This window comes from Hippoglossus stenolepis, chromosome 1, assembly GCF_022539355.2.
Source record: "Hippoglossus stenolepis isolate QCI-W04-F060 chromosome 1, HSTE1.2, whole genome shotgun sequence".
Taxonomy (NCBI): Eukaryota; Metazoa; Chordata; class Actinopteri; order Pleuronectiformes; family Pleuronectidae; genus Hippoglossus; species Hippoglossus stenolepis.
Window position 1 is genome coordinate 15,623,460 of NC_061483.1, and position 18,494 is coordinate 15,641,953.

Consider the following 18,494-nt stretch of genomic DNA (forward strand, 5'->3'; position numbering starts at 1 on the left):
TAACACTTATAAAATCTAAAATCAATCAACATTATTTTTCCATAGTAATGTAAATGTAGTACATGTAGGCTTGTACATTTATTAAATTTAGGCTGGTATAAAGGGTAGTAAATGTTGCAAATGTAGCATAGTTAATGAAGTAAATGTTGGAAATGTAGGCTAGTAAATGCAGTTAATGTTAATGTAGTAAATATTGTAAAAGCAGGATAGTAAATGTTGTAAATTTACGCTAGTTAATGTAGTAAATATTGTAAATATAGACTAGTCAAAGTAGTAAATGCAGGCCAATTTATGTAGTAAATGTTGAAATTTAGGCTAGTATGTAGTAAATGTAAACCTATTAAAAGTTGTAAATGTTCTAAATGTTCTAAATGTAGTTAAGGCTATCAAGGCCAGTAAATGTAAGCTTGTAAATGTTGTGAATGTTATAAACATAGTAAATGTTATAAATGTTATGAATGTGGTAAATGTAGTCACGTAAGCCAGTGAATGTTGTACAGAAATGTTTTAAAATAGCATAAATGTTGTAAATGTAGTTGTGTACTATGCAGCACTGGTTGTTGACATGATTGAACGTCAGGCTTGAAGTGAGGAGTGTGCAGCAGCAGCAGCAGCAGCAGCAGCAGCAGCAGACAGAAAAGACAGAACAGACAGAGCAGACAGAACAGACAGAGCATCACTTCCACATGAAGTCTGTTTAATGTGAATAATCTTTCACAGGCCGTGATTAAACCTCGGCCCTCTGACGTCACACAGATTGTCTGCGGTAGGTGAGTCTCGCGCGGACAGCCGTGCACCCTGCTCGTGTTCTCGCGCCCCTCCTGCCTTCCTTCGTGAACACATGCGATGAAACCGCTCGCGCTCCCTGTCATCATCATCATCACCATCACCACCATCACCACCATCATCTTCATCATCTTCCTCAGCGCCGCCCTGTAGAGAGAGAGAGAGAGGAATAGAGAGAGCGAGAGAGAGAGAGAGAGAGAGAGAGAGAGAGAGAGAGAGAGAGAGAGAGAGATCCCCTCCCCACCTAACAACAACCCCAACCCCGCAGGCTCGAGCACAACGACCCCACCCCCCAACCCCCTCAGAGCGAGGGACGGTGCTATACACACTCTCGGAGTCACGGAGGAAGGAGCGTCTGCGGATCCTGGCTCTTCTGCCCTCAATCCGGGCCTAATGCTGTAGCGGACCGCGCGGAGGTAGACACATCGCGCTGACAGAGAGTCGGTGAGGACCAGAGCGACGACGGGATTGTTCATTCGCCTGGAAACATGGGATGTACACTGAGCGCCGAGGAGCGCGCCGCTCTGGACCGGAGCAAGGCCATCGAGAAGAACCTGAAGGAGGACGGCGTGACGGCCGCCAAGGACGTCAAACTGCTGCTGCTCGGTAAGAGGAGAGCCTCCCGGGCCGAGGGGCTGCGGGGCCGCGGGGCTGCGGCTCGGCTCGGCTCGGCTCGGTGTGCTGGTGGTGGCTGGGACTGCATGGGGCGGAGGTGCTCTCCGTGGTTCTGATTTCACTGCTCTCACTCTGCCCTCCGTTTCTCCACAGGCGGCGGAGAGTCCGGTAAAAGCACCATCGTCAAACAGATGAAGTGAGTGATTTTGATTTTGATTCTATTTGACCGTTTTTATTTCTGTTGTGTTTTACCTCTCTGCGATAGAGGCAGAGTGAAAGGCCCGAGATTGCGCCTCCCCTGTCTGCGCTCAGGCAGGTTGAGCCGCCATGTTTCGAGAGGCCGTAGCCCCGGAGGAGCCGAGCCGGTGGCTCGAGCTCCTCCTGCGGACCCACAGTGACGCTGGTGCCGAGGCCGCACCGGTGCGTCCCACAGGGCGCTGTTCACTGCCCTGGGTGCTGAAATGTAGTTAACGAGGGTTTTAGTTGACTACAGGGAGCGAGCGACTGGGGATATGTGGGTGTTGTTCCTCTCTCTCTCTCTCTCTCCCTCTCCCTCTCTCTCTCCCTCTCTCTGTATGTGTGTGTGTGTGTATTACAGTGAGGTCACTACAGCTCCATTAGTGAATACCTCTGCTTTTAATCTTAATGGCTTTAAGTGCCCGATATCGCCGGGAGTACTTTGCCTATAAAGCGGATTTACGCAGAAATATGGCTCCTAAACCCGCATCTAAACCTTCCCCTTTCTAAGCCAAATCACCCTTTGATGTATTTTTTTTTATTTTTTTTAAATCATTGTCGTTGTTTTCTCTAAACCTCTTAGTTAAGTTTCTCGATGTTTCATTCGCGGTCCATTGGATATTTTGTCCCGTCTCAGCCTGCGGTGTGTGTCTGTGCCTCCTGCTCAGCTCAGCCCGGCCTGCAATGCACTGACTGCGCCCTGCCTCCTCCTCCTCCTCCTCCTCCTCCTCCTCCTCCTCCTCCTCCTCCTCCTCCGCCGCCTCCTCCTCCTCCTTTTCTTCCTCCATGCCCCGCTTCCTCCTCTTCCCTTCACCTCATTACCCTCCCCGTGTCTCTGGTTTGTCCATAAGTCACTGCTCCTTCCTGGAGTCAAGACACTGGAGCTGAAGGGTGTTTACTAACACTCTGCGTGGTTTGTTTTAGCCTCAGCAATCCAGAGATGGATGGGTACATGCTATAGGCCATACTGTTCAGGTATTGAAGGGGATATTTATTAGGCTATGCTCTGCTGTGATTTTTCTGCTCATCATCACCATCTTCATCACATGCTGGTCCAGGGTTTCTGTTATGCAGTCCAGGCCTGGCTGTGGTCGTGAAATTACACGAGTTTCTAGGAGAACCTAGAAAGCCACAAAAGCATCTTTGTAATAAATTGTAATTTAAATTGTCAAAATGAAGGTAGAGTCACATCTGTAAAATGTGAGTTAGATTAATTGAACGAGAGCTAGCTTCATTGAAGAGAGATGTAGTTCTGAGAAGGCTCATCACTTGCAGCTGTAGAAATGTCAGTGGTTTCTATTTTTACACGTTTCAGACTCTGTGATTGGTCAGTTTAAGATTTCATCAAATGCACAGGCTGCTGAGCTGAAATGATTCGTCCATTCAATTAAAAATTGATCTGCAACTACTCCGATCATCCATTAATCATTTGTTTAAGCAGAGGTGGAATAGAAATCCACCAGTTCTGACTTGATTCAATGTGCACATTTACTGGTTGTTCCTCTTTGAGGCTTTGGATTGTCATTCGGTTGAAATGAGCAGATTATGAAACTATAGCGTTTTTAACTACTTCTGAAAACGTTATAAACCAAACATGAAATGGAGAAAACATTATGCAGATTTATTTATAATGAGTATATTTGTTATTAGCAGTATTAACTGTGTATTAATATAAAGCTCTTTCTCTAGCATGTGAGGCTTATTCACTTATTCCAGATTATTTATATTGTACAATCTTAGAAATCTACCTTCTCATTCAGGTGTTCCCTCAGGTAAATGTTTAGCAGAGGTGATAAACAACCAAGATGCTGATGAATCTCACCCCATCTCAGTTATTTTAGTGCTGAAACAGAAAGCTGATTAATCATTTGGCATGAAGGAATAATCGATTGAACATTTTGTTTTTAGCAGAAATGCCCCAAATCAGCCTGTTTCTGCTTCTAAAATGTGAGCATTTGATGCTTTTTTGTCATATAAGAGAGTAAAATAAATATCTATGAGTTTTGGATTTCACCTGCAAAGTTAAAACAGGCATTTTCACTATTTTCTGATAATTCATGGACAAATAGATTAATCAGCAGATTCATCAATATTAAAATACTTGATAGTTGCAGCCCGTGGTGATTTAATGGGATTTGCAGTGTGAAACTACATCTCTGCTCCTTTTCCCTTAAGATTAATGTGTTATTTCACTTTTTATGATGATGGTGGAGGTGTTGTTTGATTCACGCCAGGTGGTGGACCTCCTCTATAAAACATCATTTTCATAATGTCCTCTGACGAAAAAATTAAAGGTTAAAACCATCATCCCTCATTTATTTCCCATCAATCACTCGTCACAAAGGAGGCAAAGAGAAACAGCGGGGATCTTAGATTTTCAGATTCAGGAAGTATGTGACTGATATTTTGTGGATTCAGTGCACGTGAGGTCAGGGTGGATAATAAATGTCAACTAGAGTTTAACCATGTGGCACTGAATGTAACAGTAGAGTCTGGTGTAGTGAGATTGATCAGTGCTCTGACTGATTCCACTCCTTTGTCCATCATAAATTATAAATGACTTGAAGTATCACATTGCTGTCGAAGTAGTGATCACAGGCCAAGAATATGATACATTTCTGTCCCATCACACACTGACACACTGAAAGATGCACACACACACATACACACACACACACACAAAGCTCAATAATCTGCCTATACATTTGGAGCTTTTAGTTTGAAAAGTCAATTGTTTAGGTCTGGCAGGAACATATGGACGTGTGTGACTTTTTCTGTTTAGTCCGGGCTTGTGTCTAATATCTGTGTGTGCCTGCAGGATTATCCATGAAGATGGCTTTTCTGGGGATGATGTGAAGCAGTATAAGCCTGTGGTCTACAGCAACACCATCCAGAGCTTGGCAGCCATCCTCCGAGCCATGGACTCCCTGGGCATCGAGTTTGGAGACAAGGATAGAAAAGTAAGTCTTACACCTTAACCCCCCGCCCCCCTCCAGTGGAAACGTTCATCTGTGGACAGACTAGAAAGTGATATTTTATTTATCCAACCTTAAAAGGGTTGAAATGTGAGTCTTCAAACAGAAGATTTTAGCAAAGATTAGAAGATAGTTTTTTTGATACGGTCCATTAAAATCACAATATCTGTGTAGGTTCAGATGTTTACTTGATGCCCCTCACGTGGACTCGATAAAAAAATGTATCATTATGTATCGTGATGTATAAAATAAAGGAAGCGACAATAGCATTACAACAGATGACTTAGGATAAATATACAGATGTAATCGTGTTCCTCTTCCCCTGATCTTCTGAAATGTGTTTGTCCAGGCCGATGCCAAGCTGGTGTGTGATGTGGTCAGTCGTATGGAGGACACAGAGCCGTACTCTGCAGAGCTTCTTACAGCAATGACACGTGTCTGGACCGACGCTGGGACTCAGGAGTGCTTCAACCGTGCCCGGGAATACCAGCTTAACGACTCTGCTCAATAGTGAGTAACCCTAAAAGGATTCCTGTTTTTGCAAAAAGCAGACAAATGAAAAAGAACAGTCTTCTGGTTCCGCAGTCTTGTTAATCTGTCTTTCTGTTGTCACCAGTTACCTGGACAGTCTAGATCGGATCGGGGCACCAGACTATCAGCCCACAGAGCAGGACATCCTGAGAACCCGAGTGAAGACCACTGGTATCGTTGAAACCCACTTCACCTTCAAAAACCTCCATTTCAGGTAACGAACACAGAGTCATTGTAGCGTCACAGCTTTATTTTTTTTAATGGCATTTAGCCTTTTCATTAGGTTCACACGATATTGCCTCTGCATCCACACTGACTTCTTTTTCTTCCAGGCTTTTTGACGTGGGAGGGCAGAGGTCAGAGAGGAAGAAGTGGATCCACTGCTTTGAAGATGTGACGGCCATTATCTTCTGCGTCGCTATGAGCGGATACGACCAGGTGCTCCATGAGGACGAGACTACTGTAAGTGTGACTCTGTCATCATCTGGTGCACGGATCATAGTGGGGCTTTGGCTGATGTTAAAGATCGATACCAGGGATTCCTTGTCAAGATTCATGCCAAGAGACTGCAATAACACTAGTTTGTTTCTAGTTGGGAACCTAAAGACCAATATTTACAGGCCGATGATGCCAAAACTTTATACTTTATGTCTTCATTTCAACATTCATCTAAATTGTATAAAAGACCAGCAGGACTCCAGTGTTTCTCTCTCTACACAAGTTATTAATGTATAACAAATTATTAAAATTAGAGGGCTTCACAATCTGTGCCACACCCTCAATCCTCCTTAGAAAGTAAGTAATGAATGAAGAAGGACCTCTTACTGTGAAAAACAACACGAAGAGCAACAGAGGAGGGATTCTTCTGTCAGGACACTACTTCTACTGAACAGGAAAATTCATCTAGGGATTATTATATTCCTTTATTTAGGATCGATGCAACAACTCAAAAATGATTGGATTAACAATACCAGTACACATTCAAAGCCTCATATAGCTCTTCACCAGCACAATTTCATGTTGTGTTATGTTTTTGATTTGTGGTTATTAGTCAGTCAAACTGTGAATTTTGTTCTCCTCCCCTCACTGTTACATTTATTCCTCCTGCAGAACCGCATGCACGAGTCGCTCATGCTCTTCGACTCCATCTGTAACAACAAGTTCTTCATCGACACCTCCATCATCCTCTTCCTCAACAAGAAGGATCTGTTTGCTGAGAAGATCAAGAAGTCCCCACTGACTATCTGTTTTCCAGAATACACAGGTGAGTGATTAACGTTGTTTATGTTCTCTCTGAATCAGAGCACAGTGATCAACACGAATCCTTCATGCTCTCTGGTCTCTTCTCTCCCCGTCTTGTCTCCAGGTGCTAATACTTACGACGATGCTACTGCATATATTCAGGTTCAGTTTGAGAGTAAGAACCGCTCTCCCAATAAGGAGATCTACTGTCACCTGACCTGTGCCACAGACACAGGTAACATCCAGGTAGTGTTTGATGCCGTCACCGACATCATTATTGCAAACAACCTGAGAGGGTGTGGCTTATACTGAGGCCTGGCCAAGCACAGAGGTTGTCATGGAGAGTATGAGGTGTTAATAATGATAATTTTGATGATACTTAAACACATAAAATATGTAATTCTACACGTCCGAATGGACCCAAAGAGCTGCCGTCAGACACCACACTGGATTTATTGCCATGATTTCTCCCCTTTTGTCTCTTTTTTGATTTCCGTACACAACCCCAGTTTTTTTGTCATATCAAAATGTGTTTTTTGAGCTGAATGTTTCATGTTTTGTTGATGAAAGTGTCAACAACCGGGACGACACAGGAGTCGCAGCTCCAGAGGCCAGAAAATACATCACGAGGAACGGGCACTGTCATTTTTTAAGCACAATGTGGAATATTGTCTCATTCTTTATGTGATGTTTTTTTTTTTTATGTACAAGTCTCGAGGCATTGACATCTGCACCACTGAATACAACCTCTGGTGCTCCATTTGAAGAGCTGCTGTGTGTATGTGTGTATGTATGTATGTATTGTGTGTGTGTGTGTGTGTGTGTGTGTGTGTGTGTGTGTGTGTGTGTGTGTGTGTGTGTGTGTGTGTGTGTGTGTGTGTGTGTGAAGGTGGAGATAATGGTTGTGATGTTGGGGAGGTGCTGTACTCGTGGCTGAGGGTTGTGGCTGGAAAGAAGGAGGCTATTTTCACTTTCAGGCTGGACAAAGCTCGCCGCTCCTTCGGCCCCACACATGACTGAGCAGCCTGCAGGTCTTCTCTCTTCACTCAAAACATAATGAAAGAGACGATTCTTCTGTTCGGAGTGGCTGCCTATTTCCATTGGCCGCCTATAGAATGCGGATTCGCCTATCAGCCAATGAAACTGAATAAAGTGATAAAAAAAAAAAATTGTCATATTGCTGCCAACCATCTGAGAACGACAGGGGATTGGTATCACAGCTCACACTATCAACCCTTATTATTTAAGATTTTAAGAAAAGATTTTATCATCATCGAATGATTTATGTAATTAACCCTCATGCCCGACATGCCTCCTCCTACCTCCTGATATCCCGTGCCACATATTTATTTCCTGTCATGAAAAACTGGGGCACTACGATTACCTGTCTAGGTTCAGAGGGTAGAAAGCAGCTCTCCAACGACATCTTGTTCTCTATGTGGTGCTTTACCCCTTCGATGTGAATCTGTGTAGAAATAGAAGACTGCACAAGGAGAACAATATTATTTAAGGCAGCCTGTCTTGGGAGTTGGGATTTTTTTTAAACTCTTTTCTCCCCTGATCAGTAAACAGGGAACCACTATCCCCTGTCTGTCATGTTTCTCTTCTCACTGAGGAAACTCTCCATTTTCACCCGTGCACCCAGGAATTCCTCCTCCCATGCCTGTATACTCTTCCCTTTCACATATCAGTCCCCATATCCTATCTCCATCTTCACCTTAAAAGCACCGTACTGTATATATATATATTATGATTATACCAGATTTTTTTTTTACTGTGAATGTTTTTGTGCTGCACCCCCATCCTATTCGGTAGTTTATTGGTTGCTCTCATGTGGAATGTTTGTGCTGAGCCAATCGAATGTTGTGTTTACATTAAAGCCACACTTTTCCTAACGAGCCCTGTGTCCTGAGTCTGATTGACAGAGTTTAAACACACGCTGACCTGCTTTTGTCTGCAGGTGTAACAAGGTTATACCAGGAAATTAGGCTGAACATTATGAGAATGGAATGCTTCATTTTAATGCTTTATTACCTGGTGAACACAGCTTTGTATTTAGTGTCAGAAACACGCATAAAAGATTGGGAACAGTTCTCGCATGGCACTAGGGCAGCACTCGGTGAAATGTGGCGGATGGCAGGGATCAGGAGCGCTCCGTTGTGCCTCTCAATTTATTAGGTTAAAAGTGTTTCATCATCACAGACAAGGAGCTATTCATATATTGAATGACTAGGCTGGATCAGCTGTCTGACCTGCTTCTGTCAGTTTAATGGGTATGATGTTCATTACTGCTCTGTTTCACTCACAGCCGCAGAGCTCCACTCCTCAGTCCCAGTGTGTCCTCGTTTCTCAGAGCCAGCCACAGGTTAAAAGGTTCCAACTCCCGCTGTCGCACAATTACACACACACACGCTTTTAATTACACATTTAGCAGAATATTCTCATATTTTACAGTTTGCATTAGTTCTCCTGCCACGTAAGCACAAGCTCTGACTCCTAAACAGCTTTAATACACACTGACATCAGCTGGGTGTGGGACAGGAGGCAGTAGGAAAACTCGACTGAAATCTCCTGGGAGAGAAAAGTGTTTTTGTTTCCTACGTAAAAAAAAAAGAGAAAAGAAATCCCCAGCCATTTGCCTGTGCCCTGCCCACATCCATTTACAGGAACATGGATTAAACCTGGATTGTGCAGAGAGCTCTTTAGTGAAATGCATCAAAAGGTGTGTGCTGCACAACAGTCACTGTTAACAAGCAGACTGGTTCAGGCGTTACAGTCTCAGCCTCTTGATATCTTCACTTCTGAAGTCGATACGCAGTGCCAGAACCTGCCGCACCTCCGCTGGCGTCAGCCGCCACGTCAGGGGGCCCGAGTTAGAGCCCCAGTAATCCAAGATCTCGGTAACCTGCAGCAGAAAAAGGTACAAATGAGCCAGTGTGAAGCAGGTTCTTCAGTCAAAGCAGCACACTGGGTAAAGAGAAATGGTTAATTAATCACCCGCTCCAGGTTGAGGATGGTGGCCATTTGTGTGAGGCGAGCAAATTTATCCCTGATGGTCCAGGTGGTCACGGTGGTGAGGTACGCCACAAGAGACCGAAGCTCTTTATCGAACTGCAGCCCTCCGAGCTACAACAGAAGAATCAACACTGCGTAAAATAACAAAAAATGTGGACATGTTATTTATAGAGTGATGTTTTAATTAAGACTGAGGAGAATGAGAATTTATTTTGTGGTCTTCAGTAAAAACACACGGCACAAAACAGGATAGGCTAACATGCCAAAAGGAGGCACCCTCTCCTGCAGACCTTCCTGGTCTCATTAATAAATCAGGGCTGGAGGCTTTTCATCATGTGATCCAGTGATGTGATGTGATTTGATGTAGTGCACAGGGAGCTCGCTGCCACCTGGTGGCTGAGCTCAGCTCCTCACCCTGCTGAATGAGCATTTGAGGACAGTCTTCTCCATCTCTATTGATATCAAGCTGGTCATGAGGCTGGTGAGGGTGTCGTAAATGATAGGAGAGAGGGCCGTCTGGTGAAAGAGCAAAGAAAGGGTTCAAAATAGCAAAGAAGAGAACCTATTTTCAGAAAATATAAGGACAGTCGCTCAAACATCACAGATACCTTGAATTCTGCCATGAGCTGCTCCAAGTTAACGATGAGCTGCTGCACCCAGGGATCATTAGCTTCATAATCATTAAACTCCTCCTGTGAGGAAGAGCAGCAGTTACAGCGACGTGTTTTATCGACCTCTGGTTTATTTGTGTACAGGATTCTGAGATCATTACCTCCTCTATGTTATGTGAGATTGCCAGGAAGCTACTGATCCACGGTTTGACCTGAGGCTTCACTGCTGTGGTGTTTAACTCAGTCAGACCCTCCTGAGAAACAAAATAACAGGGAATCAAACTGTGAACTCAGTGGACAAACAGAGTCTCATTGTAACATATGTGGTTCTACATATTCACACCAAACACTTTCGATTAGACAGATTAGGCAGATGCATTAACTAAATTCAACAAGGCTGGACTGTGCATCTGCTAGATTGACTCTATATAAAAATGGATGCCATGACAGGTCAGCAAAAAGAAGCCAAATCATCTTGATTTCCCACTGTTGAGTATAGGTCAAAACCCTGCCTACTCCATGTTAGTGGAAAGTCAAAACCATGTCAGACAAATTGTCTCGTGATTGTTCAAGTGTGTGTATCCGCAGGACCTCGACACATCGTCTTCAAACAAAAATCACTACCAATTAGATTCAGCGCAAGATGGCGGCACCTTCATCCTGGATATTTGAGCTTCATTTTTGTACAATGGGAGGAAGTGGAGATGTGTCGTCAATCTTTATATATGGTGACTGGTAAAAAAGTGTCGGAATGAAATACAAAAAATATTTTTCCCATTCTGCCACACCTACTGTGTAACACTGATAAGTGAGCATGTGTGTGTGTGTGTGTGTGTGTCTAACCTGTAACAGATCCTTGAACTTTGTGGATGTGTTGACGAGGTCGGACAAACAACTTTCAATCTTGGCTTTTTCTCCAGAGACGCCTCCCTGACTGAACAACTTGGAACAGTCGTTCTGCAGAAGAAAACAGGAATTTGTAAAAAGTCTATTTCTGAGCAATGAGCCAAACTATTAACAATGTGATGAATATAAAAAAGGTGGAGTGTTGGTAAAGATGTGAATCTTACCTCTAGATTCCTCTTTAAAGTTGTGATATTCTCACTACACACCTCAACATTATTCAGAGTCACCTGAGATAGAAAGCAAAGAAGTGTGGATTAGTTCTTACAACCAGTTTGGTTCGTTTAAAAGCTTTGAGAAAACTTGTGTTACTCTTCAATCTCGTAGTTTATTCCAGTAATTAGCAGTTCTCTGCTTTTATCACCGGCAAAATGTTGGACATTTTACAGCAGCACAGAACTGGTGGGGACACTGAGGCCGACACAACTGACCTGAAGTAATGTTGAAGTCCTATTTCCACTGGTAATTTAGTTTTATCTCTTGAATATTTATGACTGCTGTCCTAGAAGCCACACACTCAATTAATAACGGTAACTCTTTGCTTTATGGGTCACATATTTAACAACTTGAATAAAATGAGTAGGCCCTTAACAGCCACTAAAGCTGTACCCATTTCCTTTATAATCAGAATCCAATAGTTAAGGACTTTGCTGGATATTATCAAGTAATTTACGGATAAATATCAGCTATGAGGAAACTGTTATTATAATAACTTGTACTGGCTTTTTGATCGCCTCCTTTGATATTACATAAAAAAATGACTCTGCAAAGAACTTGTGTGAAGGTTTTCTGGCATCAGCTAAACTATACACTATACAAACTTTAAGGAAATTTCCACATTTTGGCTTCAAAGGTAAAACTAGTACATAGCCATAAACCAGAGTGTGTCTTTGTTTCATTTGACTTTTGACAAATGGGTTAAAAGGTTTTTGAAGTAGTGCTTCCTTCAGCGGAGAGCCATATATTAAAAATGTAAGAACTTCTTACATTACTCAAATCAGAGATGGTTATTCATGCATTTCACTCCTCACTTAAATTGCAGCGGCTCTCTTTAAAGACGCCCTGCGCAAAAAGCTGAAAGCTGAATGAGTCCAAAACAGCACATTTTGACACACTTTTACACACCATCAGTTTTCTCTCTCAAAGTGAAAACTCAGTTTATAGACACAAGTTAACAAGTGATTCCTGCTCTTGGAAACATTTTGGCATTTAAGCGGCAGATTTTCCTTTTTAAGATGCAAACATAATATTATACAAGAGGACTGCTCGTGACCCAGGGATTCACAAACCTGACACTTAAGTAGTATATGTTGTTTATATAGGAAGTAATATACACATGTTTTATTTGCTTCACAAAGTTCTCAGTACTGAAATGATGCAACAAAAACCAGCACAACAAATATTAGGCTAAAAGACCGGAGAGAGGTTACAATATGTTTTATAGCTTTTCCACTGTAACAAAATCATCACTTTAAGACTTGTATCACTGTTGTGTTGAGTTAATGAGTTAATCCATAAAATTTAGGTTTTGGTGTCATTAAAGACAATTTTTGGTTCATCATAGACAAACTATCTTTCAAAAGAATAGTGGGTTGACAGGCATGTGTATGTGTGAATGCGACATTTCTTGCATCTTACCAGAAACGCAGCCTTAGCGTGTTCAGCGCTCTCGATGCCCATTGTGTTGAACTTGCCCTGTTGCAAGCTGCTCTGCATCAGACTGACCGCGCTGCTGACGCCGCGCTGGATGTCCTGAAGCGTCGTTGCCGGGAAGCCCTGCCGCAGCTTATTGTACAACACCTCCCTGACAGGTGAAGAGAGGCGGACAGGGGGAAAATATATGAAATAAATCATTCCTATACAATATGCTGTTAATATATTGTTCTTATAATAACACTTCCTACAGTGTTTATTTTGAGTCTTTTCATACACGACATCATATGACAAAAACATTTAGGTGTTGTAGCCATGTTGTCATATGCGTAAGCTCTATTCTAACTGATTTGAATGAGGTTTTTAGAGTGCAGAGTTACCTCTGTGCAGTTTATTTCATCTTTAAATCAGTAAATATCAAAGTTGTCCACTTTGTTAGTTTATATCTATGTAATATAGAGATATTACATTAAAATTCTTACAATAATTATCTGTATATATAGTGATCTGTTTGACCCAGACAAACGTCATCACTAGAAGCGATTTCCATTGTGAAAGAGTGGTGAGCACCTGAAGTCCGACTCCAGCTCGCAGTTAGCGTGGTTGATCATGGCACACAGGCAGTCGATGCTGGAGCTGGACAAAGCTCTGCCGATGCACTTCTTCACAATGTAGAAACAGTCGTCCACCATACTGGAGGTCAGCTGTCCCTTTTCATACGTATCCATAGCAACAGCCTGAGGAGAAACAAAACATTTTATTATGACAGTTTAATACATTCTGATAAGTCGGTATTATGTTCTACTATATTGTTATTTTGGAAAATATTTATAATAAAACAATTTTCATGTTATCTACATTTGTTGTCTTCTATTGTTAAAAGAATCACATGGTTATTTCATTCAAACTTGGTATTTATCAACTCAATAACAGCTCCATCAGAGGCACAGGTGTGTTTTGGTAGTAGATGTACGATCAAATATATAAACATTGAACTATACAAATGACACTATAAAAAAAGGAGTAGTTTACCTTGTTGACAGACTCCCTCATGTAATATTCTTCCATTGGAATATAGTAGCCGATCAGCTCCTGCATTGTTGTACTCAGCAGGCAGTGTTTCAACAGCTTCTCCACATTCTGCTGATGTTCTGTTCAAAAATATGAGAAAACAATATTACAATGGAGTCCACTCATGTGATCTCAGACTTATGGACTCATCTTTGTTTCAAAAATCACATGCAAGTATAAATCTACCCTGTGTGATGCTCCGAGCGTCTCCAACTTCGAAGTCGGCCATCATGCGGCGCCGTAAAAAGCGCAGGTAGAGCTCTGACCGCGCGTTCATCAGGGTTACTTCTGCCAGCACAGGGTCCAGCTCCCTGTTCATGTTAGACAGAGGAATGAACCAAAACCATACAGAGACAAACATCGAGGGGAACAGAGCATGTTGCGGAAACACTCAAATACCTGGGCTCAATTGTCTCCCCTGGCATGCCCTTCATCATGTTGCTCTGCACAATCTGGAACTACAGGAGGGATTCAAGGTCACAGTTAGTACAGGTACAGGTATGCAGTTAAAAAACAATCGTTGTTTGCATGTTTGCAGGTTTACCATTAAAAGGTGCTTTTTGAAAGATTCTAGTGAACTTTGATTTCTTAAAGCAGGTTCATAATTATTCACCAGACATCATTCGTAGTCTGAAGAGCTACACATTCAACAGTAAAGTGTGTAAAGAGAGGACACATTGCTTAACACAATAATCTACTGCCACAGTGCATGCTGGGAGTACCCAAAGTGGTATTCAAGTTAACTTAACCTGCATTCAAAGAATAAAGTTTGCTGGATGAGAATAAAACAGGATCTTTTAACCTGATAATGGCAGATTAACCTGAATTAGAAGAGCAGATGTCATTCTAACCTTGTTGTGGTATCCTCTCTGCTGGATGAACTTGTCGACTATTTTCTGACCCTGTCGGTCACATTCCTGCTGGAGGTGAGTGATGAGTGTGTACAAATGCCCTGGACCATAATACGTCTCCACTATAGGCTGATGAGTCTCAATGACACGAGCAATGCCTGTAAACACACACCAGTGCATTAGTGGGGTTTGCACCAGGCAATAAAAGAAAAAGAATATACAGAGAAACACAGTTAGTATCAGGTCTGTTTTCTCACCTTCCAACAGCAGCGTCAGCGTGTCTGCAAAAACCAGCAGTGCTCTCTTCTCACCCAGGTCTCCTCCTGTAGCGAGAAGCAGGTTTTCCTCGGCTTTGGAGGCAAGCTGTGTGAGGGAGTGTGAAAAACACAGACAGAATCAAATGGGAATCAAGTGGGTATCAAAACCATGCACTGTAACATATCTGTGACTGTAGCTGTATAAAAGACAAAGATATCTGATTTAGTAACCAAAACCTGACTCCAAGTGTTTTCTCATTTTGTTACGAACAGAAACGTGTGTTTACAGGATCAGAACAAGCTAAACACTGAAATACGAGTGTAACATCGCGATAAACTGAAATTACAAGTTTGAATTTACAAGCAACAAACAGGAAAGAGTGTGTATGTTTTACAACAGCGAATAATAACAAAATCTTAGAGAGCATGTATCGCAACCAAAGCTGCACATTACTGTTAATCTGTTATTTCAACAGGAGGTGTTCACAAATTCTTAAACTGCATCTGGATGCAGAATCTTCCACTGATCATCAAAATATACATAAACAACCAGGGATCACAGATGTCTGGCATTCAATAAGTGAATTGTGATGAAAAAAGTAAAACATATTGCCCTATTGTAGTATTAAGAAGTACATAAAAGCATAATGGATCTGCAACTAAAACCAATTTTCAATATTGTGGACTTGATTTAAAAACCAGAAACCTCTTGAGAGGTAGTGGGAGAATAAAAGCAGACAAGAGACTCTTTAATCACTAGATTTACTCTTTGAGGAATTACAACCAGCAACCCCCTTACCACAAACCTTTCCCACACTTGAGCATGTCTCGTGGAGTTCGCTACTGACCTGACTGCAGAGATATTGACCGAAGCGGGCGAGGCCCTGCTGGTGGAGGCCCAACAGAGGGAAGATCTTGAAAAACCTTTCCACCTGTGCAAGATCAACTGCTGCTACAGCTTCATCCAACTTCTGAGCAACTATAACCTTCAGCTTCTGCTCGGCCTCCTGCAGCATGACCAAGCTGGCGTCCACAACACTGCCTGTGGAGACATGAGTGTGTCAAGTGCTGGAAAAACATGTACAGGAATATATTCGACAACAAACAATGCACTGAAAAAACTTATAACACATAATTAATTTTAATACGATCTTGAGGACCTTTTCAGGAGTCAATAACAGTTTGAAAAAAACTACTGTTTCTCCATTATTATTATATATAAATTCAAAGTGAATATTGTACAAAAAAAATCTTCAGTGCAGCGTAAGACTGTATATTGAGCAACTTTGATAGAAAGGTAGGGGCTTCATACTTTCTTCTCCCTGCCTGCTCAGCTCTATAACTGACTGGTCCAGAGAAAGGTACCGATGGATGTGGGCAGCCGCCTGCTCAAAATCCTCGTTACGCAGAGCTATCTGCACGCCGTCTGTGCAGAACTTCAGGTCGAGGATATCATCAGCACGCTGGATGACGTTGTACAGCCGAGTCTAAAGAAAATAAGACATGCTCATTAATGCAGCTCAATGCCACAGTGCTGTGATAACTTGTATGTTATTATCACTTATATCAGTCCACACAGCCAAGAAAACTCTCCTCTATAACTATCAAAAGTAAGCAGACCTCATGAGTGTGTGTTTTTACCTTTGCCAGGTCAAGCTGTCGGACTTTGCGGCTCACGTTTTCAGCCAGGCTGCAGGTAAATGTGATCATGCCTGACAGTTGACTGGCGTCTCCTCCGATCAACTGTAGGTTGGGCCTGACATGATAACAGACCACATTTTACACAGCACAGATCATTTTTATAAAGCTCACAGACAGTAGATGTTGAAGCTAAAATCAAAGATGATTATGATTTTATGTAGCAACTTTCAAATCTGTAAAAACTGTACCCCATCCTCTGCAGCGCCAGCATCTTGGTGTGAATGGACCCCTCCTGCCCCAACAGTCTGTCCAGCTCCGCCTCCACTTCTGTCTGCAGTGATCAGAACACAAAACATGTCACGAGTCCCATTAGTTAAGTCTCAAAAAAAGATTTGACTATTGATCAACTAAGATCTGAAGGATCTACGCTGTAAAGATCTTTACTGGGCTGTAAATTGATTTTTTAAATCAATGTAAGGATACTATTTATTCAAAATAAATTATTCAAAATTCTTATCAGTAAAAGCAGAAAATTGTCACATTTGATAATCTGGAACAATTTATGTATACACAACTATGTATTTCAACTACTCTCTCTGACTAAAGTAACTTTTGGGTAGTTTAATATTGAATGTCTTCAATGTCTTAAGTAAAATATTTCAGTGTTCTTTGTGCAATTATTCAAAACTGCATACCCTTTTTTGTATTTATTTTGTGTACTTATTTAATATTTGTAAGTATTTATTTGGACCTTAAATCTTCATACTTTGTGTATTTACTTGTAAACAATACTTTAGTTTGTAAAAATACTCTTACATGTTCGAAATAAATACAAATTAAATGAATAGCTTTGTGCTGCTCTGTCAATTTGCCTGTTTTTCTAGTAAAAGCTGACTCTGTGTAGAGGACACAAGAATTACTTGTACTTTCTTGTACCTTTGCAAACGTCATTACACATCTATCTATCCAAGTCTCATATTTTACAAGATTGTGTGTTTTGAATGTAAATGCCTAAATGTAAAAATGTTGAATAGCTGAAGCTGTCAGATAAGTACAATGTATTTCCCTCTGAAGTGGAGTGAAGTATTAAGTAAATCAGTACTTGTGTAAAAGTACCACTGTTTGGAAGTGGGGTATTTTGTTGTCATCTTAATAACAGGAGAACAACATTTAAGCATTAAAAGATGAATAAATAAAAAGTCAAAATGTGATCCACATCCTGGAACCTCTTCAGGGTGTTTGACAGGTGTTGAGGGGTATTTTGTACCCAGATAATTTGGTGTCACCCCTGTCTTCCGCATTTGAGTACAAAACAGTAAATAGACTCTAACCCTGACCTGCAGGGACTTGATTGTTTCTTTTGGTTTATCTATTATTTGTTAAAGTTGTGTCTCTGGTGTTTTGAACCAGCAGCTTCCCGGATGTTTACGTGGAGTGACACGGTGACCGTGTGTACACGTCACCTCACCACCGCTAACCGGTCGTTTGATACGAACCTCCTCCAGGCAGAGCTGCTGGTAAACTCCCTCCAGGTCCTCCAGCTCCGTCAGCCCACAGATGGTGTCCATGCTGATGGAGGACACCGGCCCGGAGTCACATCTTCTGGCCGCTACGGTTCCGCTGTCCGCCATCTTCCTCCACAGCAACACAGAGCCGCAGGGAGGTAGTCCCTGAATTTGATCTGTCAGGCGGCGCTAATTCGTTTAAAGACGAGAATCACAGAGAAGAAGACGCTGCTTTTTCACGACAAAATGTCAGTGAACGCGACTCCAAGCACTAACTTAATATTTTCTTTAAGCGTCGATAACATGAATTCAGATATCACCATTAGAGACAAGCTGTGGCAGCACAGTAGCTACCTGACAAGTCAAACTCTGGGTTACACGTCTATATGTACACGCATGCGCTGTACCATTTCCGTTCACACATTTTCTGCTTTGAAATAATGTCCCATAATATTATGTTAATATGAGGCTGTGATCGTCTGAGGTGATCAAAAATACTCTGCAATCATCAAATCTTACAGTGTTTCAAACATTTTTCTTCTGTCTTTCCTTTATTTGTTGTCTTTATTTTTATATTTTGTGTATATATATATATATACTG

At 41.9% G+C, this 18,494-nt stretch overlaps 2 protein-coding genes across 2 annotated transcripts; one reads left to right on the forward strand and one right to left on the reverse strand.

Annotated features, from left to right (window-relative positions):
- Nucleotides 1–811: 811 nt before the first annotated feature.
- On the forward strand, nt 812–8,284 carry gnao1b (guanine nucleotide binding protein (G protein), alpha activating activity polypeptide O, b). The gene is made up of 8 exons (XM_035157438.2): nt 812–1,392; nt 1,555–1,597; nt 4,457–4,598; nt 4,963–5,123; nt 5,230–5,358; nt 5,477–5,606; nt 6,255–6,408; nt 6,511–8,284. The coding sequence occupies exons 1-8, from the start codon at nt 1,275–1,277 to the stop codon at nt 6,696–6,698; spliced, it is 1,065 nt and encodes a 354-aa protein (XP_035013329.1). The 5' UTR covers nt 812–1,274; the 3' UTR covers nt 6,699–8,284.
- Nucleotides 8,285–8,399: 115 nt separating this feature from the next.
- Nucleotides 8,400–18,231, reverse strand: cog4 (component of oligomeric golgi complex 4). The gene is made up of 19 exons (XM_035160392.2): nt 17,885–18,231; nt 16,637–16,719; nt 16,389–16,503; nt 16,060–16,234; nt 15,596–15,789; nt 14,748–14,853; nt 14,491–14,648; nt 14,039–14,097; nt 13,826–13,950; nt 13,601–13,719; nt 13,139–13,305; nt 12,554–12,719; nt 11,083–11,145; nt 10,856–10,969; nt 10,174–10,266; nt 10,010–10,093; nt 9,816–9,917; nt 9,384–9,512; nt 8,400–9,291 (listed from the first exon to the last, which is right to left on the reverse strand). The coding sequence occupies exons 1-19, from the start codon at nt 18,017–18,019 to the stop codon at nt 9,157–9,159; spliced, it is 2,322 nt and encodes a 773-aa protein (XP_035016283.1). The 5' UTR covers nt 18,020–18,231; the 3' UTR covers nt 8,400–9,156.
- Nucleotides 18,232–18,494: the final 263 nt, after the last annotated feature.

What these genes read in the sequence shown, in the direction of transcription:
- gnao1b (XM_035157438.2), top strand. Translation starts at nt 1,275, where the DNA reads ATGGGATGTACACTGAGCGCCGAGGAGCGCGCCGCTCTGGACCGGAGC. An exon ending in TTGGAGACAAGGATAGAAAA is followed by an intron (nt 4,599 to 4,962) that starts GTAAGTCTTACA and finishes GTGTTTGTCCAG; the next exon opens with GCCGATGCCAAGCTGGTGTG. An exon ending in CTGTTTTCCAGAATACACAG is followed by an intron (nt 6,409 to 6,510) that starts GTGAGTGATTAA and finishes TCTTGTCTCCAG; the next exon opens with GTGCTAATACTTACGACGAT.
- cog4 (XM_035160392.2), bottom strand. Translation starts at nt 18,019, where the DNA reads ATGGCGGACAGCGGAACCGTAGCGGCCAGAAGATGTGACTCCGGGCCG. An exon ending in AGAGAGGATACCACAACAAG is followed by an intron (nt 14,098 to 14,490) that starts GTTAGAATGACA and finishes TCCCTCCTGTAG; the next exon opens with TTCCAGATTGTGCAGAGCAA. An exon ending in CGCTCGGAGCATCACACAGG is followed by an intron (nt 13,720 to 13,825) that starts GTAGATTTATAC and finishes ATTTTTGAACAG; the next exon opens with AACATCAGCAGAATGTGGAG.